Genomic DNA, 23,651 nt, shown 5'->3' on the forward strand with positions numbered 1-23,651 from the left:
CTGTTTCTGAAACGTTGGCCCTACTCAGCAGTCAAGTGCAAAGGGTGGACACGCCACTGAAAAGACAGGTCTGCAGACAGGACAGCAATATGACCACACAAACCCAAGGAAACAGGGAGGACCTGCAGGTGCTGACGGTCTGGGTGCCCAGGGCTCGACTACGGGATCTCACAGCACCCGAGGCCAGACACCTGGTGCTGCCTTGTACTTTTCTGGTTTTGGACGTTGGCACAGCCCCTGGCTAAATTGTCAAAACTATTTCTACAGATTGGCGCATGGTTGTTACTTTTAGAAAACCACTTAAGCTCCCTGTCCTGGGTCAGGGCCTCTCACCGAGGCCCCTCTTGGGCAGATACCCTGCAAAACTTCAGCCCGGGGTACACAAGATACTGGGGAAAAGGCCTTTCTGCTGAGACTTTCTTTGCTAGTTGGGGCTGCTGTTTGTCATGCACAGGCCTCTTGTTTTAAAACATTCACAATTAGTACTTTGAAAAACCAGTAAAATAAAATTTATTTTGTAGTTATTTCCAAAATTGACAGAAACATCAAATACTCCAATTAGTTGCACTGATTACAGAAAATGTTCATAACCACTTAATAAAAACTGTACTTTCTCCTAAAATAACAGAAATTTGGGAGGACATACTAAATATTTTAATCCATAAGCATGAAAGATTAACAGCCAGAGGCAAACAAGGACTGAACTGTCAGTTGGACGTTTTACTGAAATGGGCCACTCCTGAGGCATTCATCACTGCCTCTCTGGTGAGGCCAGCAGCTTGAGTCACCTCCCTCACTGGCCAAGGTGCTCCTCCTGTGTATCCAGAAAGGCGTCACGACACAAAAGTTCAGATCCCACAGCTTCAGGGAGGTGTGACTTTGGAGTGAGAAAGTGCTTTTCAAAGCAAGAACCAGATGAGGGAAATCTTTATGTAAGTGACAAGAGTTTTAGGAAACGAATATACGAAGCAGAATAAGTTACAAACGGAAAAAGCACTGCGCCCTCCTCCTCTTCCTCCTGCCTGACGGGCTCTGCTGGCAGACAGCCTGCTGCCGTGTCTGCCTGGTCCCCACAGTCACAGCATCTGGGGGGCCTCATCCAGTCCCTCAAACAGGCCTGCTTGGACCCCTCAGGCTCGTCCTGGATGAGAGGGAGGCAGACACCCTGCGAAAGAGATGAAGCTGGTCTGATCCAAGTGCTTCCCTTTTCCTTCCTGGACCATGAGTTAAGAACTCTGTGCTGTAGATCCTTTTGCCTTCCTGCTGCCTAGAGGTGGCCGTCCCCGCTGCGCAGCCTGTGGGGGGGACACGGGGGAAGCTGTGGTCTTGGCGGCACCCACACCAGGCCGGCTAGGGGCTAAGGAGGACGCGGGGCCTCCAAGCGGCCCTCAGGAACGGGAGATCTTGTCAGGAGGCATGAACCCTGTGTCCCCAAGGGCCCTGAGAGCCACTCGGCCATCGGGCCGGACCACCAGGTGGGTAATGCTGCCGTTGTTGAGGGAAAGGCGGAGCCAGCCTTCTGGAGGGAACTGCAGCGCCCTGAGGAGAAGAAAGAATGTGCTAGAAACAGGCCAGGTGGGCCAGGTCTCAACAAAGCTGAGGGTCCCCCACCCCAGATGAGAAGCCCCTGGTCAGACTTCCAGAGGCTGGATCCAGCATCTGTAAGTCCCTCCTGTTTTCAGATGGGGTTTCTCAGAGAAAGGAGCTGCCAGGCAGATGTCAACCTAACAGTCCAACAAGGGGTAGGGGAGAGTCCAGTCCCTTTGGGATGGGGATCAACCATGCTCGAGGCCTGCAGGTAAGTCACAAGCACACTGGTTAATAAATGCATGCAACTTAACCTGCTTTCCCAGTGTAACCAGAAGGGGGCAGAGGGCAGCCAAATGGTGCAACAGGTGCAACCACGACCCCTGGAGCGTTTTCATGCTCTTAAAAGTGCTTTTGAGGCACAGTTAGTATTTGCCGAAGAGCCCAGCAGGACTACAGCCTCTGTCCATGTCACCAGACACTCTTCCTGCCCTAGAACTTTGGGGTTGACATGCGGCAGCCCCGTGGCTTGTCTCACCACTACTCTGTCAAGAGTTTTACTGACTTAAAGGAATAACTACCCACACACTGCTTTTTAAAGTCTCAACGTCACACTCACCACTTTAAAAAACTGTCCTGAGTTAGGGGGCAGGTCGCCCTCCCATTTCCTGGGGCAGAGGCCCTGGCTCCCAGCAACCCTGTCTTTAGCACAGGTACCACTGCTCTAAGACCAGTCATTTCTGGCCCGTTTTCAGCACTGGGTTCGCCTCCCAGTGATACTTGGTCAGTGCTGTCCTGGGATATGGAAAGATGTGTGTTTTACACAGCCCAGAAGTCAAAGCTCAGGAAAAAGCAGCACAAAGGCTCAGGCTACAAGCCTGCAGCCCAGCCCTTCCTCCCAGCAGCACTCGACCTGGCCTGGAACCTGCTCTCCCAGCATGGCGCTTCTCGCCTGGAGCCCTGTGTGATATCTGGACAAATGGGCCCATGTGAGAAGGGGGATCCCCTGAGCTCCTGAAGCACCTGCCAAACAGCTTCTAATGGATCTGGGGGAGGCAGGGTTACAGTTATTTCACATCTTGCTCTACGTAGGATTTGGTCAAATACATGAGCACCCTGCTGGCCTTTCCAGGTCCAGGCCCTCCGTGACTCATGGATGTGGCTCAGGGCAGGCATCACTGCGAAGGCCTGGAACTTGGTAGGGCCAGGATGTAGGGAAGTGGTTGGCTGGCTCCAATGACAGGAGCCCCTGGAGAAGCTCCCGACTTCGTACCCTGGATCAGCTGGAGTAGGGAAGTGACTAACACGCTCACAGGTTATAATCCTGCACAAACAGGTCCGTGAGCCTATAATTACAAAAAATTACCAGTTAATAAGCTAAGGGAAATACGAAACTATGAGGCAAACATCGAGTAACCACAGCAGCATGATCCAGTGACAGGTGCTAAACCAGTCACTGCATGTCAGGGAAATGGGGTGTTGGCATATAAAACGTGACTTTGCAGTGTGAGCAGCCAGCTATGCGCCTGAACCAAGCAACCACAACATTGCCCAGGAAAGACTGCCAACACAGGGCACTTGGTCTGGTCTATTCCCACCAAAAACACAGTCATGAGAAAACTGGACTGAAAGCCATTCTACCAGACCACCAGCTGGAGGAGACACGCTGTGGCTGGCAAGAGGGGAAGTAGGGCCAAGGGCATCCGGCAGGACCCCTCACCGGCACACGATGTAGCGAATGACATTGGCGTGGCAGATGAAGATCTCATAGCTGTCCTCCTGCTGCTTGGCGTCCGCCCGGTGGATATAGTTCCGGAAGGCGGCCTCGATCCGCGCTCCATCTTCATAATACTGCTGGGGGCAGAAGAAGGAATCGTGCGTATGGAGGCAGTGTGGGCCCCACTGCCACCAGGAGCCCAAGGGCAGAGAGGAGGCTGCTCCCCACAGGAGGCTGCCCGGGGGGGTTTTTTTACCACAGCCTCCGGCTTCCAGTGAGACACGGGGGGGTCGGGCTCGATGGGGGCGCCTTCCCTCAGCAGGTCTGTGCTGACCTTGCAGACTCCTGCAGAGAAGCACAGGACTCAGCCCCTTTAGGAGCAGCCACCCCTCCCTCCCTGCCGCTGGGCACCTAGGGTGCCTGGCACTCACCGGGCAGGTGTTTGCTGATGATGTCAGTGGTTTCTACCGCACGGGTCATGGAGGAATGGACGATTTTATTAAACTTCAACCCCAAGCTTGCAAGTCGGAGACCAGTTAGTTCAGCCTGCTCACGACCTTGAAGGTGGAATACACTGGAGAATTACAGGTGGTGGGAGTTCCTGCTTGTTTCTACTTCACAAATACTTCAGTCCTTACCAAGGACCATTAGGGCTGGGGGACAAAATGGGCAGCCCCTCCCAGGTCTTAGGCCTAAGGAAGAGGTCAGGCTTTCAACTGGTAAAGTCAGTGAGACAGACCAGCTACCTCCAGGCCCATACAGAAAAAGCATCAAAAACAACGGCCTCAAGGACTTCCCTGGTGGCACAGTGGATAAGAATCCACCTGCCAATGCAGGGGACATGGGTTTGATCCCTAGTCCAGGAAGATCCCACAGCTGCAAAGCAACTAAGCCTGTGCATCACAACTACCGAGCCCATGCTCCTCAACAAGAGAAGCCACTACAATGAGAAGCCTATGCACCGTAATGAAGAACAGCCCCCGCTCACAACTAGAGAAAAGCCCACACACAGCAACGAAGACCGAGAGCATCCATATATAAATAAATCTTAAAAAAAAACAAAACATCCAGCCACGGTTCAGCGTGGCTGAAGTTTGGGTGGAGTCCTGTTTACTATTTCTGGGTCCATTACACTATTCTTACTCAACTTTATCCAAAGATTGGGTTTTAATGCTCCAGTGACCAGCCGTGCACTCACTACAGATGTCAACAGGTGAGGACGGACAACCAGCACTGCTAAGGTCTGGGTGCAAATACAAATGTTTTTCCTCAAATGTATCTTAGAATCCAACTGAAACGCCCTTGGAGAGTCAGTTTCAGCTGGACATGTGACACCACAGATGCAGCTTTACTTCTATCTTGAGCCTGAGGACAGGCCACCAGACCCTTCGCACAAAAGGGTACTATCTCACTCAACAAAGAAATTTGTAAAAATGTAAGCTCCATCTCCAAACACCCTGCGTTTCCTGTGTGAGGGACTTCTCCTGTGGATACAGGCACACAAAGACCAAGGTGGGAGGATGTGCCCAGCAGCACCATTCACAGTAGCAAGAACCTGCTACCAGGTGGGGCCCTGAGACATGCCACCGTTTATAAAGCAGCCTCTGAAGCTCTTCAGCAACTAAGTCAAGTCATGGGGCACCAGGCGGAGCCACCGCAGAGCACCTGCAGGCAGGATCCATCATAATATTCTTAAAGTTGAGGGGCCTCCCGGGTGGCTCAGTGGCAAAGAACCTGCCTGCCAATGCAGGAGATATGGGTTCAATCCCTGATCCAGGAAGATCCCACATGCTGTGGAAGAACTAAGCCCATGTGCCACAACTTACTGAGCCTGTGCTCTAGAGCCCGGGAACCGCAACTACTGAGCCCATGTGCCAGAACTGAAACCCACATGCCCTAGAGCCCGTGTTCCACAAGAGAAGCCACTGCAAAGAGAAGGCCGCACACAAGTACAGAGCAGCCCCCACTCACCACAGCTAGAGACAAGCCTTCACAGCAACAAAGACCCAGCACAGCCAAAAATGAATAAATTTTTAAAAACTTATTTAAATAAAAAGGTTGAGAGCATTTTCGAAGTCTGAGTCAGATTAAGCTGATTATTACTATTAATGACAAAGCTCACATCTGGGCCAAGAACACCTGACACAGGTCCAAGGAGGCCTGCCTAGCAGATCAGCAGACAGCCCAGCCACATACCCAGGGGCGTCAGCGTGCGGTCCTTCTCCAGGGAGGCGTCCACGTGGTACTGCGAGTGCCTGATGAGGAAGATGTGCCGTGTGGCCTTGGCCTTGCAGTGGTCCAGCCTGGACGTCAGCTCCTCTTCTCCAGTCTCTAGGTTCCTCTTCCGCAGGTTGACCAGGGACAGTGGTTCTCTCCTGATGTTGAAACACAAGACGGCGTCCTCTGTGCCCCTGCTCTCAAGTCACCCCTAGTCTTTCTGACAGAGGGGCTTCCTGTGTTGGGAGGTGTACGGGAGGAGCCAACGTCCTCTGTTCTCGGTGCTAGGCCTGCCCTGGGCGGCTTATCTGGACAGACAGATAAGCAAAGCCTCTGTGCTGTTCACGTCCTTGTGAGGAGACAGACAGTCACAGCAAGGGGACCAGTGACACAGATAGGAGGAAGGAGTGGCTGTGGGAGGGCAGGTGGGACATGCCCACAGGGCGGCCTCGCTGACAGGGATGCTGTGCTGCCCCTTAGCAGCCACTGACCGTGTGGCTGCTTACACTCAAAATCATAAAAATTAAGTACAATTAAAACTCCCATTTCCTCAGTCACACAAAGCACATTTTCAAAGCTCAGCAGCAAGTGGGACAGTGGCTATCACACCAGACAGGGAGAAGAATGTTCCCAGTATCACGGGAATCCCCCTGGTTGGCCCTGCTGGGTGCTGGGAAAGGGCTGATGGCGGGGGTTGTGGCTGGGAGGGCGCAGCAGTAGCAAAGATGCTGAGAAACGATGTCTGGTGAAGACAGGCTCTGTTAGCTCATGGACCAGAAGTCAGTAGAAGTTTAATGTCTGTGAGACTGGCAGAGCTGGGAAAGAATGTACTCTGCTAAGACAGTGCTGGAAGAACAAGTTTTGAGGGAAGTCATGGTGAATTTGAGGGTTCTGCTTGGGCCATGTGAACCTGGGGTACCGTAACATAACCAGGCTGAGATGCCACACTGGCAGTCATGGGGGAGCTGGGGCTTAGCCAGAGAAGACCTCTGGTACCACAGGCACAGATGCAGGATACCACTCTCCTTACTCCCTCATAAATCTAGACTTGGCAAGCAAATATAGCATATCAGCCTCAAACAAAGCTGAAGTCTGGCTCTCCCTCAAGTAAGTCCTTTAACCTCAGAGTGACCGTTTCTTTGGAAAGGCACAAGAAATTAAGAAGATTGTACTGATGTTTAAAAGGGACATGACCCCAGCCTAATCATGAGAAAAACAGACAAATCCCAACTGAAGGACATTCTACAAAATACCTGATCAGCACTCTTCAGAACTGTCAAGGTCATCACAAGTTAAGTCTGAAAAACTGTCAAAGCCTGATTGTCATTTAGGATCCTGGGAGAGACAATGGACTACAAGTAAAAACTGAGGAAATCTCAATAAAGTATGGACATCAGTTAATAATATTGTACCTATACCGGTTCACTGATTGTAACAAATACCCTATGTGAGGGTAAGGTGTTAACAACAGAGGAAGTTAGGTGTGGAACTCTAACAAAATAGGAACTCTATTGTCTTTGCAACTTTTCTGTAAATAGAAGACTATTTTTAAATGAATTTATCTTTAAAAACTAAAGGTTAAAAAGAATACCTCTTAAGTTCTCTATACAATGAGGCTAACAATAAACATTAGTTCTGTGCCCCACACTCAAAGTGTTAAGTAGGAAAGAGCTGGGACTGGGTAAACCATCCCACAACCCAGAGCAGTGCCATCCAATAGAAAGAGAACACCGGGAACGTATGTTATTTAAAATTTCCAAGTAGCCACATTTACAGAGTAGCAAGAAACAGGAAAAATTTCAGTAACTCACTTTATTCACTCCAGCATATCAAAAATACTATCGTTTCAATACAATATTTTAAGATCTGCACTGCTTTGGTTTTTAAATTTAAGTTAACATTAAGTAAGGCTAAAAACTGCTTCCTGATCACAGAACCCACTATTTCCAAGTGCTCTATAAAAATACTGACAGCGCGCGGCCGGGGTGCCTGGGACCCCTGGACCTCATGCTCCTACTCAGTATGTCAGCTGGCCCTGGCCCTGCGCGGCCTCCTTGCAGAGGCCCCTTCCAGAACCCACCTCCACCTGACCCTCTCGGCAGTATCCCAAATATGGGATTAGCATGCCGTCACCCAATCTGAATATTCATGAGTTGAGAGACAGAAACAAGGACGAGAGCCCTATTAAGGTCCAACCCCTCCGTTTAGGACTGAAAACGACCACTCCGGGCATCCCGGTACTCCTTCGTCAAAACAACCCCCTGGGCAGACAAGGAAACTGGCGCTCAGAAGAGTGGTCGAGGGAAGCCTCATGTCCGCAGCCAGCCTCGCGGCGAGAACCGAAAGAGAAACCAGCACGCAAACCTGCCCCGCCCGCCCCTCCGTGGGACCCACCACACCGACCAGACGGGAAGGCCAGGGCCCAGGAAGGGCTACCGCCGCTGGCCCCGCACCTGTCCCAGTTGGGGTCCCAGACGCCGGGCCCGGGGCGCGAGGTCCCCGCCCACGCCGGGGGCTCGACCACGCGCGGCTCCGCGTCCCCGCCCGCGCGGGGCTTCCCCACCGCCACTGCCGAGAAGAGCACAGCGGCCGAGCCTCCGGCCAGGCCGCAGGCCGCCAGCTGTAGCGCCTGCCGGAACGCCATGCCGGTCAAGTCCCGCGTCGACCCCACACGGGCTCCGCGCAGGCGCGCTCGGGTGTGGACGGCGTGCGGCGAGGGACACGCTTCGTCGGACGTACGCTTCCGGCCGGCTGGCTGCGCGGGAGCCGCCGCGATCGCCTTATTCGCCGCGGTGACTTCCAGGGATAAAGGCGGAGCCGGGTGGTAGGTAGCGGTTCTGAGACCTTTGGTCGACCTGCTGCCGGAGGCCTGCTGTGCGACTCGTTTCTGCCGTTGAGCGAGGGCTCGGACGGCGCCCCGGTTGAGCCGTCTGGGCAGGGACCCGACCCAAGTACTTACACCTGCACCTGCGGAGAAAGCCCAGGTGGAACCCTTGGATAACTTGAGGGTCTGGTTCAGATGAATTAGGAAACTCCAGCAGGGTTTGCTGGTTGCTTTGTTTTTACGGTGGCAAAATACACATACTGCAGAATTTACCAACGTAACCGCTTTTAGGTGTACAGCTCAGGGATACTAAGCACGTTCTCTTTGTTGTGCGAGTATCACCAGCATCCATCTACAGAACTTTCTTATCGTCCCTAACTAAAATTCTGTGCCTGTTAAAACACTAAACTCCTCAGCCCTTGGCATCCACCATCCTGCTTCCTGTCTCAGTTCGACTGCTCCAGGAATCCGAAAGAAATAGAGTCAAACAGTATTTGTCCTTTGGAGCTGGATTATGTCACTTAACAATGTCCTCAGGGTTCATCTGAGTCATCTGTCAGAATGTCCTTCGTTTTTAAGGGTGAATAATATTCCACTGTATTGACGGACATCTCTTCATTCATCAATGGACATTTGGGTTGTTTCCCCATTTTAGCTATTGAGAATAATGCTGCTGTGAACATGGCATACAAACGTCTCTTTAAGTCCCTGCTTTCTGTTCTCCTGGGTATACAACTAAATGGAACTGCTGGATCATCTTGGCAGACTTAAATGGGGAAGTGATATCCGATTTACATTATAAAGTCACTCTGGATTTTGAAGAATGAACGTATTCCACAGAAATACCCAGACCTCTGCATAAACATGGTGTCTTAAACCCATATATTTATGTCTCCTTCCAGAAGGTCACTTATGAAAAATGATAGCAAAAAAAATTTTTTTTAAAAAGGACAAATTCAAAAAGATGTGCTTGAATTCACAGAAGAAACCAAGCAAAGAGATCAGCTGACAAAATTTTGAAAGCTGGAAATCAGATTGTTATTGATCTGAGAAGATGGAATATCAATTGCCTTCACTGAGGGAAGCCAAGAAGCAAGCTCATCCAGTCCTGTGAATCTGGAAGAGCCAGATGAGTTACAGGCACTAGCCCCAACAAAACTGGGTCCCTGCTTGGCCAGCCCACCACCAAGGACGGTGTCACAAGTGCAACCCATGTACAGAAATCTTCCAAAGAATGTCTGAGTGGCTTTGACTCTTTTAACAATGATACACATCCAAGTATTTACAGACATTTCAGGTAACCCTGATAGGGTAAAACAAAGATCAAATCAACCCTGAATATTCATTGGAATGACTGGATAGAGCCAACTCATTGAAAAAGACCCCGATGCTGGAAAAGACTGAAGGCAAAAGGAGAAGAGGGGACAGAGGATGAGATGGTTGGATGGCATCACCAACTCGATGGACATAAATTTGAGCAAACTGTGGGAGATAGTAAGGACGGAGGAGCCTGGCATGTTGCAGTTCATGGGGTCGCAGAGTTGGACATGAGTTAGTGACTGAACAACAACAAAGATCAAATAGAAAAAAAAAAAAAAAAAGAACCCTGTGAAAACAGAAAACAGCACACAAGACAGAAGAAAATTTTAAAATATATACAGTTGAGATCCCAAGGGATATTGTATCCATGAAATAAGGATGGGAGACTATCAGGAAGGAATGTTAAGAATGAAAAACTAGGGAAGGAGGGCTAATGTAAATGAGCAACAGGAGAGTAGACCCAGTGGAAAGGGTGGTATATAAGGCCTCTCAGAAGGTCAGGGAAAGTCTTGGTCTAAGGGGCCCTTGCCCTATGGGGCCAAGTAGCTAAACAGTTGTATTGTGATATATTTTACTACAAATTTTTAAACATTTAAAAAATTCCAAGAACAGTCCTCTGGTCACTCATTTCTATCAAAACAACAGCAATTATTCTGAGAAATTAAAATCACCACTGAAAATGCTACATTATAGTTTATTGTGATCCTAATTCAATCCAAGGTGACAGGTGAAATCATCTCTGCTATATTTAAGTTTCTAGGGCAGCACCACCTGAGGACAGCTATTGCCTTTTTAAAACACGATTCTGACATTAAGAGATTTCTGTTTCTCCATCCATCATGTTCGAGTCATCTTGAATCTCATGATCTAGAGCCCGGCTGGCTTATTTCTGTTCTCTCACCCCACCCCAGTCATCAGTATGTCTGACACCCTCTCCAAGTCATCTTCACTTCCCCAGAGAGGCCAGGTAGGCGTACCAGAACAGAGCCACCAAGTTTGCAAAAAGCACCCGGAACTGCCAGAGAGAACAGATGGTAAGGTAAAAAGTAAGAGGAAGGCCCTGGGCACACTCATCAAGTATGAGGCCCCCAGGACAGTGCTCATCCACTGGTCAGCCCATCCACCCACTGCTGGATTTACTGAGTCTTTACTTTGCATGAGGCACTGTGCTTGGGCTCCAGCAGAGAGGGTGAGGAAGACAGTCCCCCTGCCTGATGATGTTAACTGGACAGTAGGGAAAACACTCCTTCACTGATCACTTCAGCTCCTGGTAGGCCTCTTACCCCAGGACCAGACATCATGTGGGTAGCTTCACCCGGCTCTTCCCTGACAACTCCATGACCAGTTCACTCAGACCCATCCTGTTGCCACTATCTGCTTCAATGATCTGACAGACGTACTCCCACCTAAAATCACCTTTAGTTAATTACTGAGTCTCCCCTGCACATAAGCTCCAGGAAAGTAGCAGTCTGGCCTATCTCATTAATTGCTCTAGCCCAGAGTCTACAGCCACAGGGCATACAGCAGGTGCTCAATACATACGTGTTGAATAAACTCCCTGCTGCTTAAGCACTCACCTGCAACCACCTTTTAGGGAGCTCTCTGACCCCAAGCTTGCAGTACTGCCCCTAAGCTACTCAGAAGGATTCTATTTTCCAGCCTGTCTACTCTCATCCACAGGCCCCTCCACATCCTCAGCCATTCTGTTTTCTCATGTCTTTATTTCACTCTCTATATGTCTTAGAACCTGTGGTCCATATCCCCGGTTTTCTTCCCTTCCTGTTCCTCAGTTGTACTCCCTTGAAAAACCATGATCCTCCCTGCTTCTCACCTGCCCCAGGCCCCTGCCTGGGTCTTTAGCCTCTGCTGGCTCCCCCATCTCCAATCAGCTTCCTCTCCTATCTTTCACAATGCCAAGCTGACCACTACTTTAGTCCCCTCAAAATACCCATCAGCCTCCCCTGCCCTTCCCGCCTCCCTCCTAGAGGAAACGGGGGTCCCCAGTCAACAGTGACCTCCTCTCCTCTGCTCAAAGGGAAGAAGTGTCTCTGCTTATGTGCCACTCCCATCCCCACCCCTCTCCCTGGGGCAGCCTGGGGTGCCGTGTGCCTGTCACATGGCCACTCTTCTAGCTGCCAAACCTTCTCCTTCCCTGGACCACTGCTAACTACGGTTTTCCCCCTATGCTTCACAAACTTGTAGTTAGACTTTGTAGTTTATCTTCTACTTTTTCACCCACTCAGTCCTCAACAATCTGGCTTCAGCCCCATCAAGCCACTGAAATTGCTCTTGAAAAGGTCATATAAGCTAATGGAGACTTAGCGATTTTTAACTTCCAACAACATCAGCTACTGCTGTCTCTCACTGCCTCTGGTCTTCTGCTATCCTTGGTGTGTGTGGTGTGTGACTACCAAGCCCTCCTTTCTCCCCCTTCCCACCCTTTCAAGGTAGCTCTTTCCCAAGGGGGCTCTTGCCCCGGGTGTCTTTCCTCTATCTAAAGCAGGGTGGAAACCAGCTTTTATGAGCTAATTTCAGGTAGATTACTTAAATAGTGTGCAGAAAAACGGCAACACAGCAGGCTGAGGCCTGGGAATTTCTGCAAAGGCCTGTTTGAGAGGTTGGTGTCTGGGAACTTGGATGTGGGTTTCCACCTTTCTCCTGATGAGAATGGTTCCCTGGGCCTAAAGTGCCTACAAAATCAGTGTGGCTGAAGCTGAGTGGCTGGCTGCTCTCCTCTCCGGAGTCTGGAACTCTGGTGCAGGCAGCAGTGTCCATGTGCCAGCCCCAAGTAAAACCCTGGGCCAGAAATATTGCCTTGGCTGATTTTGTGGGTAAATGATCGCTTGCTCCCCATAGCCCTCAGGGCAGGGAGCATGGGGCACCTGCAATGGCTTCCCAGGATCCAGTCGCACATCCCTTTTGTGTGGCCCTAATAAATCTCAGCTGTGAGCCCGTCCACCTGGCAGTGGTCTTGGGACCCAGTCACAGGTGAGCTATACTGGGTGTGAGGACAGTGGACAATGGCAGGGCCTTCAACCAACCGGAGGGTGGCCCCTCAGCTGCCTGCCTAGGGCCAGCGGCCAGAGGTCAGTGAATTGGTTCATGCCCAGACATTGTGCCCCTTACCACTCAGAGCCCGCCCCCGCCTCACTCAGGTTTGGCTCTGATGTCCCTGCAGGTGAGGCTGCCTTGGGCTGCAATCTGTGAAGCCCTGGAGGTGGGGGGTGGGGGTGGGCATCCAACCCTAGAAAGCTGAGCACAGCCTGGGATGAAGGGGCACAGCGTGGACCCAGCTTGGGCCCCACTGTGTTGCTTTGCCTCCTCAAATCCAGTAATGGTAACAACTCGGAGCAGAGAGAAAAGCCTCGGGAGGAATCCAGAACCTGGGATGACCCAAGGCTCGGGAAAAAGGCTGGGCTGTAGGGGAGCTTGAAGCCCCCTGTGGCTCCACGCTGGCAGCTGGCTGGCCTCACCTGCACAGGGATATAGTTGATGTTAATAAACTGCACAGGTGTCCACACTCGCCAGTTCATCCGCAGCGCTGGCCAGAACCCGCTCTTCATCTTGGCAGCGAAAGCGGCGGTGTCCTGTCCCTGCAAAGGTGGGGAAACGCAGACCATGAGCAATACCGGCCTTCTAGGCGAAGGACCCCAAAGCCTAACTCAATGATTTCTTTAAAACTTCATGTTTTGTTCCATTTATATGGACATAGCACATGCGTGTGCTTGATCAGTGATACAGCCAGATGAACTAACAATCCAGTAGGAAGATCATCGGAACAGTGCTCTCATTGTGTGTGACCTTTGCCCGAGACCCCTGAGAGCTGAGTTGATGATGGTGTGATTCACACTGCTGGTCTGGGCACCAGAATTGCAGCTGCTAATGGCTCAGCTGTCAGTTCTTTCCAGAATAACCTCCGAAGTTGATGCATTTCCTATCAAAACTTGTCAGGAGTTCTTTTTAAAAAACAGACCCCAGTAAATGATTCTAAATGTCACCTGGAAGGATAGATGCACAAGAATACCCATCATGAAAAAGAGTAAGAAAGGAAGGCTTGCTTTACTAGAGATTTTTAAAATTCTGTACAGTTAGGGCAATTAAAAAGTCTGGTGGTGGCAGTGGTGGTTTCATCGTTGAAGTGTGTTGAGACTCCATGGACTGTAGCCCACCAGGCTCCTCTGTCCATGGGATTTCCCAGAATAGTGGAATAGGTTGCCATTTCCTCCTCCAGAGGATCTTCCCCACCCAGGGATTGAATCCACATCTCCTTCATTGAGAGGCGGATTCTTTACCGCTGACCCACCCAGGAAGCCCATAGACCAAAGTATATCTCACACTATATTAAAAACACATAATACTACAGGAAAGCATAGGAAAATATTTCTATTATCTTTGGACCTATCGAAATGTACAAAATAAAATCATAAGAGTAGAAGAAGAAAATATAGGAAAATATTTCCAGTATCTTCCTTTAAGGAAGCCTATGAAGGAAAAGACTAGAAGATTTGAATACATGACTTTTTAAGCTTTTGTATGGAGAAAGACACTATAAGATACTTTCTATAACTTACACAAACATTTTTATGAAGTTAAAACAAACACCTAAAAATGGTAAAAATATCTGTGACTTTTATTTGGCAAAGGATGGATATCCTTAATAGGTACAAACATACAAATAAGAAAGAAAAAATGCAAACATTCTAAGAGAAAATGAGCAGAGTTAGTGGAAGAAATACAGATAAGCATATAAAAAGACACCCAACCTCATAAAGATACAGAAAATATTTCTCACCTGACTTCCCGGGTTGGGCAGTGGTTAAGAATCTGCCTCCCAGTGCAGGGGACACGGGTTTGATCCCTGGTCCAGGAAGCTTCCACATGCTGCACAGCAACTGAGTCTGGCACCACTACTATTGAGCCCACATTCTAGAGCTGGAGAGCTGCAACTACTGACCCTGCTTGCCTAGAGCTTGTGCTCCACAACAAGAGTTTAGAGGTCTCTGGGATCACAAAGCTTGTGTCTGAATCCCGACTCAGTGACTCACAGTTACAGCACCTTAGGCCAGTATTTACCCCGTAAATAACTGAAGGCCTCAGCTTCCTCAGCTGTCAAGTGGATTGATGTTAGGCTCAAAGACCTGAAGCACTGGATGCAGAGCTCAGTGCTCAAGAGATGTCAGCTGATGCTATCATTCTGCACCACTGTAGGGAGGACAGACAAGGACAGCCTTTTTGGATAACAATTCTAGGAATTGACCATGACGGAATCCCTATACAACAGGGACAGGTGCACGTCTGGATCACAGAATGCCAGATGTGGAAGCAGCTTGTAGTGTGTGTGCCGTATGGAGAGTGTGGTCTCACATGTGTCATTATGTGGTGGGAACTTTATGTGCCTTGGTAACATCTGCCTTATCCATGTAGGGTATTTATTTTTTAATGAAAATATACTCACTTCCTATTTGGAAGGAAAAAATAGGGAGAAACTGCTGTGGTACCCTCAATCCTAACACAGGCACCCTTCCACTTTCTCCTATCTGATTTCCTAAGGACTTCCCAGATATTTTTTTTTACTATTAGGGACTTATTAGGAATCACAGGGAAGTTTAAACATCTTTCCTACCTCCCACCAGGATCACTTTAGACAGCAATGGGTGTCCTCCTTACTAACAAGAACTTGAGATGTGGTTTCAAAATAAAACCCAAGTGAGAAGTGTTTACTTGCTGTGATTGGTTGAAATAAATGACTTCCAGGGTAGAACGTGACACATCTCAGCACACAGAGGACGGAAAGGAGATGGTGAGGGTGGTAGGTAGTGGGAATGAGGTTGGGTGAACACACCTCTCAAGTTTTCCATTGCCATGTTAAGTCTATGCTGATAAGTTAACTCTTCAGAGCACTTGTGATGTCCACACCCCGAGTGAGCACAGGGTTCTGCAAGGTCCATGGACCCCTCTGGTGTCTGGTGAAGCCCATGCATCCACTTCCCAGAATGTTTTGAAATGTATAATAAAATATGTGGGAGTACAAAGAAATCAATTATACTGAAGTATGGGAGTTGGTGACAGACAGGGAGGCCTGGCATGCTTCAGCACACAGGGTTGCAAAGAGTTGGACACAACTGAGCAACTGAACTGAATTGAACTAAACAGCTATCGAAACATTCAGAAACATTCTTATAAACCAGTATATGTGCTTCTTCACTAACACATTCAGTGATAAGACCTGCCGAAAGGTGTAAGGAGTGATGAGCATAAACAATACTCTGGGGTAACTGTGACAATGGACATGTGACAGCCCTCTCTACCTGGGACGCTTACATCAGGCCAACACGTACTGCTAATACTACTGTGCTTTGCTTCTGATATTTCATAGAGGACAATGTGAAACTTCAACTTGACTCAAAAGTTCAGAGACCCTCTGAATTCCAACCACGTTATCCTTATGCCAAAGAATAGCTGGCGTGCATGAGTGCTAGAGACCAACCTCCAGGAAGTTCATGACAAGGAAGAACAAAGACAGGAAGGCGGGTGCGAAGAGAAGGCGGTCCAGGAGGAGCCTCTTGATGCCTGCCAAGGGGACCTCGGAAGGGATCCAGCGCTCCATCAAGAGGTAGAAGAAGTGACCCAGTGGCCCTGTAAAAAAAAACCTGAGGCCCGCGGTGGGGGTGAGTTGGATACACCCTTCACCCTCAAACCCCAGATCCTAAAACCTGCCTCCCTGGAGTCCCTCAGCACTGACTACAGAGGTCTGTGTGGCCCTTCTAGAAAACATGCTTTCAATGCATCTGCTCCAGGCATTCATTTTTGCCTCTGACAGACCAGGCTTGTTCCTGCTTTGCACCCCATTGTCATCACATGGCTGGCTCCTTCTCAACACTTGGCTCAGAGAGTTCCTTCCAATTGTCCTGAATAACGAACCTACCACTGTCCCAGCCACTCTCTATTCCAGGCCCTGTCCATTTTCTTCAAAGCATTTATCACTGGATGTCATGGTCTCCTTTGTTTATACAGTGCCCTCTCTTCACCCTTAGAAGGTAAATGCCACAAGACAGGACTGTGTCTGTCTGTTCACTGCTCTGTCTGGAACAGGGCCTGGCTCAGAGAAGGTGCTCGGTAAATAAACAGAAGCATCCCGGGTGTCAGAGCTTTTTATCAAACTCTCTCCGATCATTATCAGGGCTGAGATCTGGTGCTGTGCACTGGCTTGTCTGTATTATTTTTCATTCCAAACAGCACAGTGTACTCAGGAAGAAAACTGAACCCTGCCACCATGTCTACTGGATCAACAGATCTTAGACTCCATGAAATCCAGAATCAAAAGATGAGCAGGGGCCCAGGGGCCTTCCAGCTCCACAGTGCCAAGCCTTTAAAAAAGTGGTTTTCCCTCGTCTTTCTCCACCCTTTCACGGAATGTTAACTGGCCCAGAGCAGCGCTTCTCAGGAGGAAGAAAAACAGGAAGTCTTGAGGATGGAAAACTGTGACTGGATAAGGGGAATGCATCAGAATCACTCCCAGGTGGAGGGATTACCAACCCCTCTTTGGAGGGATTGGGACTTTAAATACATTATGGGAAAAGCTGTGATGACTCAAGTTAGCATGCCTACAATACAAAAATGTTATTTGTGAATTTTGAATTGAAAAAAATCAATCCTATTGCAAAAGATTTCTAAATAATACATCTATACAAACAGTGTTGTTGGCCAGAGAACTCGGGGTGGATTTAATAGATAAAACTTCTGAATCTCTGTGCTTTTGCAATTTAAAAAGTAGTTCAGAAATGACAATTTTCAGGATACCTAAGGATTTCTTTTCTGAATGGTTATGCTCTGAATTTAACAACAGAAACTAACTGGTCATATTTGAGTCTGTTTCCCTCTTTCAGAGTCTTTGGGTCTTGAAGTCGATTTCAGGTTTAGGTGCCCTCAGGCCTCTCAGCTCAATTACTATGGCCACCCTCACCCATGCAATTCAAAATAAAAACCAAATAAAACTACAAAACAAGTGAAGCTAACGTATATCATTCTGATTTTTCTCTCATGATGACTTCAATGCTTTTTTAAAAATTACTTTTCCAAATTAGGTAATTCCAGGTGTTGATATCCTAGCTTTGTCGCACTTAGCCTGCTACTGAGTAAACCGGTCCCTTTATGGAACTCACCCATAGATGGCATATCTGAGAGGCCCGCTGACATCTAGCTTTTGAGAACAGTTTTCTTTTTTCTGCTTCTTCTCAATCAACTGTGCCAGGAAGTTCCCAAGTGCTGACAAAATGCCACTGTGGAGAAAGGGGTATTCAGAAAACAGAAGTGAACTACCGGGACTGGGGGGCAGATATCTATTCCTGCACATAATTAGCACAGTGGTTCGAAGAACATGCTGGGGATGGGTGGAGATGAACCCTTATCAGAGCAGCGAAATGTAAGTTCCCTGCATGAAAAGGTGGAGACGGCAGAACTTAATACACACACAGAAGCATGGTAAGATTTCCAATCGGTGGGTTGTATAAGTGTCATACCTGGATTGTGATGCTATCCTATAATTTTGGGAAACGTTACCCTGTGTAGTTATAAAAGGGCAACACAAGGGTTCCTTATGACGAAAATTTTCTGTATTTTGACTCCGGTGGTAGACACACAAACCTATACATGTGACAAAACTGCATAGAACTTAACACCTACAGTCACAGAGGAGAACAAGAAAAGCTGGGGAAATCTGAATAAGTCCTATGGTCTGTTATCTATGCAGTGTCCTGGTTGTGATACTACAGTTTTACAGAATGTTGCCAATGGGGGAAATTGGGGAAAGTATACAAGGGATCTCCCTGTGTTGTTTCTTTCAACTACATGTGAATCTGGGGCTTCCCAGGTGGCACTAGTGGGAAAGAACCTGCCATGCAGGAGACGCAAGAGACATGGGTTAGATCCCTGGATCGGGAAGATCTCCTGGGGGAGGGACTGGCAACCCACTCCAGTTATTCTTGCCTGGAGAATCCCATGGACAGAGGAGCCAGGTGGGCTGCAGTCCACAGGGTCGCAGAGTCGGACATGACAGAAGCAACCTAGCACACACGCACATGTAAATCTACAATCATCACAATAAAACTTTCAAATAGAAAGGTGGAGACGGGCCCAGCCAGTCAATAATTGGTCTATACCTGCATTCTGAGAAGCTTTCTAAGCTATAAAGTCCAAAATTCTTGGACGAGACATAGAGTCTCTTGATCTGATCTTTCACTACTTCTTCCTCTTCCTCTCTCTTGGTTGTTGTTCATTTTCTCCAGGAACACAGGCCTGTCTTCCACTCCACCACTATTAGATTGCTCCTCCCGCAGGACCTTTGCTCCTGCTGTGCCCTGATTCCCTTTTTTGTACAGCCTGTTCCTTCTTCAGGCTTCTATTTAAGTGTCACCTCCTCAAATAAAACTTCCCTGACCACTTTATCTGTGTTATGCATTTATCTACTTTTTGACTAGTTCTTTACTAGAATGCAAGATCCGTGAGGGTAGGGACAGGACCTACTTATCTCAATCATCGCTAATGCTCCCCCAGACAGGAAGCAGCTGTACACATGTATGAAAGGCTATATTAATAAAAGGGGAAAAACTTGTAAAACGGATTAATTAAAAGGAAGAGGGGATGTCTCATAAAATGTTTAGTACTCCAAATCAAAGGGCTCACCTAACGAGCAAGGAGGGCACTGTGTCAGCTTTCTCCCAAATGCAAAGCTGCTGAAGCATGTCTTAACACCTCCTACCCAGTCTAGCCTTCCTCGCCCTTCCTCAACCCATTTAGTCCATCCTGTGGTGGTCGTGGTTTAGTCGGGAAGTCCTGTGCGACTCTTAGGACCCCAGGGCCTGTAGCCCTAGCCCGCCAGGCTCCTTTGTCCATGGGATTTCCCAGGTAAGAATACTGGAATAGGTTGCCATTTCCTTCTTCAGGGGCTCTTCCCGACAAAGGAATAGAACCCGGGTCTCTTGCATTGCAGGCAGATTCTTTACCGACTGAGCCATCGGGGAATCCCCAGCCTATCCTGGACTCAAAACAAGAACCTGGGTCTCTTGCATTGCAGGCAGATTCTTTACCGACTGAGCCACCAGGGAAGCCCCAGTCTAACCTAGCCTCAAAACAAGAGCAGGTACTAACGAACTGGAAGGTAGCTGCAGAACCTGCGCAGAGCCGAGCGGGTGACAGATGTTTCCCCCAGGCCCTTTTACCCCGGACGACCGCCACCTCCGGGGCAGAGGGGCCGGAGACCCGAGATCTGCAGCAGGTCCTTCAGCTCGTGCACTCCTTTAGTCTGGTCCCTGGGTCCACATTTTAGGGTGTTTACGAGTTACAGCTCGGAACCAAATATACAGAACAGCACGTGCTAAGAGTTCTGGTTAATTTAAGGCATCTGGAGGGTCATTTTGACACACCGGGATTTTGCCTTCCACATTCAAACCCCCACGTTGGATGCACTTATGGGGCTGGGTCACCGGCCGACCGAGCTCTGGGCCGCGCCCACCCTCGCACCCCCCCACCCCCACCCCGGCCCCGTCTCGTGCCCTCCTCCGCCGCTCCGCGCAGACCTGGTGGCCGCTTTGGTGAGTACTGGGTAGAGCCGCAAAAGGCGCAGGTACTGGGAGAGTGCCCGCCGCGGGAGCGGCCCTAGTCCAGCCTCCGCCCGCAGCTTCGACGCCGCCGGCGCCATCGTCTTCCCCGGTCCACGCCCACCGGGGGGCACGGACCCCACTCCTGGCTTGCCGGGCGCTGGGCCCAGGGCGCGGGGCGGGGACGGCCGGACATTTCCCGCCCCGCCGCGTCCCGCAGTGCCGCCGGGTACAGACCCCTGGTTACGCAACGCGCACCTCCGCGCACTTTTCCCGGACTCCCTAACCGGCCACCTCCCCCTCGGGCGCCGGCGGCGATTGGAGCTTTGTGGGGCGGGGTGCGACGAGCCTCCTGATTGGGCGGTGGGCGGTGGGGCGCTTCCGGCTTCTCGCGAGAGTCATTGCGAGCGCGCCAAATTTCTACAGTGAAGTGGCGGCGGCGGCGGCGGCGGCGGCGGCGGCGGCAGTGCTATGGTTCTGAGGAATACCGGGCGACTGCGCGCGGAGCCGGGCGCGGACGGGGAGCCCAGCCGGTGAGACAGGTGGCAGGCGGGCCCCGAGCACCTTCCTTTCGGCCTGGCGGTGCAGCAGCGCCCCCTCCTTAGCGCGCGCGCGCGTCGTCCTTAAGCACCGGCGAGAGCGCCTACGGCGCTCCACTCGGCCGCCCGACGTGGGCTCCTGGTTGAGAGTCCGGCAGCTCTCCGAAGCTGCCCCCTCTCCCCGCCGTCTCCTTGTTGGCGCTGTGTCCGAGGCCCTCCGCCTGCGGCCCGGCGGCAGCGCAACGGGGAACGGGCGGTTCTAAGACGGGGGCGGGGAGGAGGAACGCACCAGAGCCTGGCTCCTGCTGGTGCTGCGCTGCGCACGAGTTCTCAGGGTAGTAGCTGAGGGTGTCCGGTTATGCTAGGAGCGCGCGGAGGCCTTGCAGCCTAACCTCCGGTCGGCGCCGCAGGCCCGTGGTCGGCGCGTCTTGTGCTGGAGTGAGGGCGGTGGGGCCGCAAGGGTCCAGCCCCACTGCCTCGCGCGGTCGGGGCGGCCCTGACCGCAGTTTTCGGCGAGGCTGCGGAGTAAGGAGAACAGCTTCTGACTTAGTTCTAAGGTCAGAAGCCCTTAAAATTAAGATGTGACGGGGTTTTGTTCGTTCTGAAAGCTTTAGGGGAGAATCTCTTCTCTTGCCCTTTGTAGTTTGTAGAGGCTCCTTCCTCTGTTTTCCAAAACAACACTGTCACATTTCCAGCCTCACTCTCTCTGTCTCTAATTTCTGGCTCTTATAAAGAACCTTATGATTACAGTGGGTCCACCCAGATAATCCCCATCTCAAAATACTTAAAGTCATCACACCTGCAAACTCGCTTTGGTCATGTAATATAACAGAGGTTCCTTGGATTAGGACACAGACATCTTTGGTGTGGGGGCTGTCATTATTCTCTACAGCAGGTGGCTATAATTTTTTGTGAAAAATAAGGGTCCTCATCTTGAAATAGATCATTCTGTTCTTCAGGTGTAGGTGACCCAAGGAATATCTTCAGGCAAAGGAGTTTTTCTTAAGCAAAATTCTCTGACCACTTATGTTTATAAATTAATAACTAATGAATCATGTTACAGTAATTAAAGACATGAATTCTGCACAGGCTTGGTTCAGATCTTTTTTTTTCTCTAGTTTCTGTTTTGTATATTTAGCTTTCTTAGACTGCTTCCTTTCTTAGACTGCACCATTCTAGACACATACATTTTTTTTTTCCTCTGCTCATTGATTTAAAAGTAGCTCATTTATTTACATTAAGACAAAAAGTCATGGGGTATGGATTCTTAGCTGTACATTTTTGAGGAGTGGAGAATATAGTTGGCTTAACTAATAAAGAGGCCTTCAGCCCAAAATATACAGGGGCCAGAATCTCAGAACTGCAGTTTAAAGAAGAAACTATTAATAGCATTTGCTTTTTAAGTTGGAATGGCAATATGGTAATTATTCTGTTTTGAAGATGGATAAGCCATAATTATTGTATTCTATCTAGATGGGATCACACCTGTGAAATTAAAAGATTGTGAACAATTTGGGATTATTCTAATCTCTGGAATCAAAATAGATTTGGATAGTTCTGTTGATGGAAAGTCTTTGTCAAGTACTTAATTTAAGGTTTATAATAAAATCTGTATAAAGTTATTTAACCCTAAGCAGAGAAAGGCTTGGGAGGTTTGAGGCAGATGTAACTGAGCTGGGAAGTGATTTCCCTTCTCAGTTGAGATAGTTCCTCTCACATTGAACAATGTTATATCCCCATTTTTATCCATATGTGGTTCTTCCAACATCCAGACTCAGGTGTCCCAGAAGATATATCGTGCTTTTTTTTTTTTTAAATATGGAACGCTTCACGAATTTGCGTATCATCCTTGCGCAGGGGCCATGCTAATCTTCTCTGTATCGTTCCAATTTTAGTATATGTGCTGCCGAAGCGAGCACGATATATCGTGCTTTTAAGGTACAGTTCATTCTACCACAACAGGTATTTCTGTAACCCTAGTTTGCTCACATGTAGTTAGTAAACAGAAGAATATCAGTAAAATGTGGAGATTGTATTGGTTCATTTGCAGTTTTCCCTAGGCAAGGGGATCAGAATCGAGTAGAATTAAACAAGTCTTCAGTAGAGAAGGAAAGAGCCCTTGGCTGGAGTGTGGCACAGATATGTGCCCTGTTGGCTCTGTTATCTGAGTGCCTGTACCAGTGCTCCCCTCCAATCTCAGGTGGCAGGCTACACTTTTCTCTCCTGTACTCAACAGTCATAAACCAGGACCTTGCTTCTTGTGTTATGCATTTAAAGCAAACAACTCTGTAGAAACATGATTATTGACTTTGCTGTATAGAAATTAGAGCTACCTTTCAGTGTTTATAAGCCAGCTAAAAGAAAAATGGCTTAGCATGGAACACTGCTGTCTCTGCACTCAGACACTGAACTGTGCAGCCCAGCACACTGCAGCCATCCTTGTTTCACTTTCCTAGCATGAAAATCCCATGGACGGAGGAGCCTGGTGGGCTGCAGTCTCTGGGGTCGCTAAGAGTTGGACACGACTGAGCGACTTCAGTTTCACTTTTCACTTTGATGCATTGGAGAAGGAAATGGCAACCCACTCCAGTGTTCTTGCCTGGAGAATCCCAGGGATGGTGGAGCCTGGTGGGCTGCAGTCTCTGGGGTCGCACAGAGTCAGACACGACTGAAGCGACTTAGCAGCGTGAAATGCACTTTCCTAGATGTGCTGCAGCCACCTCGGTGGTTGTATGAGCGCCTTGAAAAGTGTTCAGTAAATATTTTTCCAACTCAAATTACATGACTTGAAAACACAAGTGAATTAGTTCATTCAGCTTATTTCAAATAACTCTGACGTTACAGAATTTTATCTTGAAGACAACGAAAAGTGAGTATTTCTCTGTTTCTGTTGGTCTTCAATAAATATCACA

General features: G+C 49.2%; 3 protein-coding genes and 1 non-coding gene across 10 annotated transcripts in view; 1 reads left to right on the plus strand and 3 right to left on the minus strand.

The window, feature by feature from the left end:
• Nucleotides 1-493: 493 nt before the first annotated feature.
• On the minus strand, nucleotides 494-8,105 carry PGAM5 (PGAM family member 5, mitochondrial serine/threonine protein phosphatase). Of its 3 annotated transcripts, none has more exons than XM_061384413.1 (6): nucleotides 7,915-8,105; nucleotides 5,441-5,619; nucleotides 3,676-3,801; nucleotides 3,501-3,589; nucleotides 3,248-3,378; nucleotides 494-1,539 (listed from the first exon to the last, which is right to left on the minus strand). In XM_061384413.1, the coding sequence occupies exons 1-6, from the start codon at nucleotides 8,103-8,105 to the stop codon at nucleotides 1,389-1,391; spliced, it is 867 nt and encodes a 288-aa protein (XP_061240397.1). In that variant the 3' UTR covers nucleotides 494-1,388. The 3 variants fall into 3 exon arrangements, with proteins under 3 accessions (XP_061240397.1, XP_061240398.1, XP_061240396.1); XM_061384414.1 differs by having other exon boundaries at nucleotides 494-1,295; nucleotides 3,248-3,381; XM_061384412.1 differs by having other exon boundaries at nucleotides 3,248-3,381.
• Nucleotides 8,106-8,341: 236 nt separating this feature from the next.
• On the minus strand, nucleotides 8,342-20,515 carry PXMP2 (peroxisomal membrane protein 2). Of its 2 annotated transcripts, none has more exons than XM_061384417.1 (5): nucleotides 20,180-20,498; nucleotides 17,768-17,884; nucleotides 16,093-16,255; nucleotides 13,079-13,198; nucleotides 8,342-8,428 (listed from the first exon to the last, which is right to left on the minus strand). In XM_061384417.1, exons 1-5 carry the CDS (start codon nucleotides 20,299-20,301, stop codon nucleotides 8,417-8,419), a joined length of 534 nt encoding a protein of 177 aa, XP_061240401.1. In that variant the 5' UTR covers nucleotides 20,302-20,498; the 3' UTR covers nucleotides 8,342-8,416. The 2 variants fall into 2 exon arrangements, with proteins under 2 accessions (XP_061240401.1, XP_061240399.1); XM_061384415.1 differs by lacking the exon at nucleotides 8,342-8,428 and adding an exon at nucleotides 10,280-10,620 and having other exon boundaries at nucleotides 20,180-20,515.
• Nucleotides 20,516-20,655: 140 nt separating this feature from the next.
• The window catches only part of POLE (DNA polymerase epsilon, catalytic subunit), a 61,017-nt gene continuing 58,021 nt past the window's right edge, over nucleotides 20,656-23,651 (plus strand). For 2 of the 4 annotated variants that reach the window (XM_061384418.1, XM_061384419.1), the window contains exon 1: nucleotides 20,656-20,733. In XM_061384418.1, coding sequence (XP_061240402.1) covers nucleotides 20,672-20,733 — 62 coding nt within the window. In that variant the 5' untranslated portion in view covers nucleotides 20,656-20,671. Of the gene's footprint in view, nucleotides 20,743-20,791; nucleotides 21,297-23,651 lie in introns of those variants that run through there. The other 2 variants (XM_061384421.1, XM_061384420.1) reach the window with 2 other exon arrangements.
• Nucleotides 22,552-22,658, minus strand: LOC133229312 (U6 spliceosomal RNA). The gene has a single exon (XR_009730537.1). It is a non-coding gene; the product is annotated as a U6 spliceosomal RNA (small nuclear RNA).

The sequence above is a fragment of the Bos javanicus genome, chromosome 17 (assembly GCF_032452875.1).
Source record: "Bos javanicus breed banteng chromosome 17, ARS-OSU_banteng_1.0, whole genome shotgun sequence".
Lineage (NCBI taxonomy): Eukaryota > Metazoa > Chordata > Mammalia > Artiodactyla > Bovidae > Bos > Bos javanicus.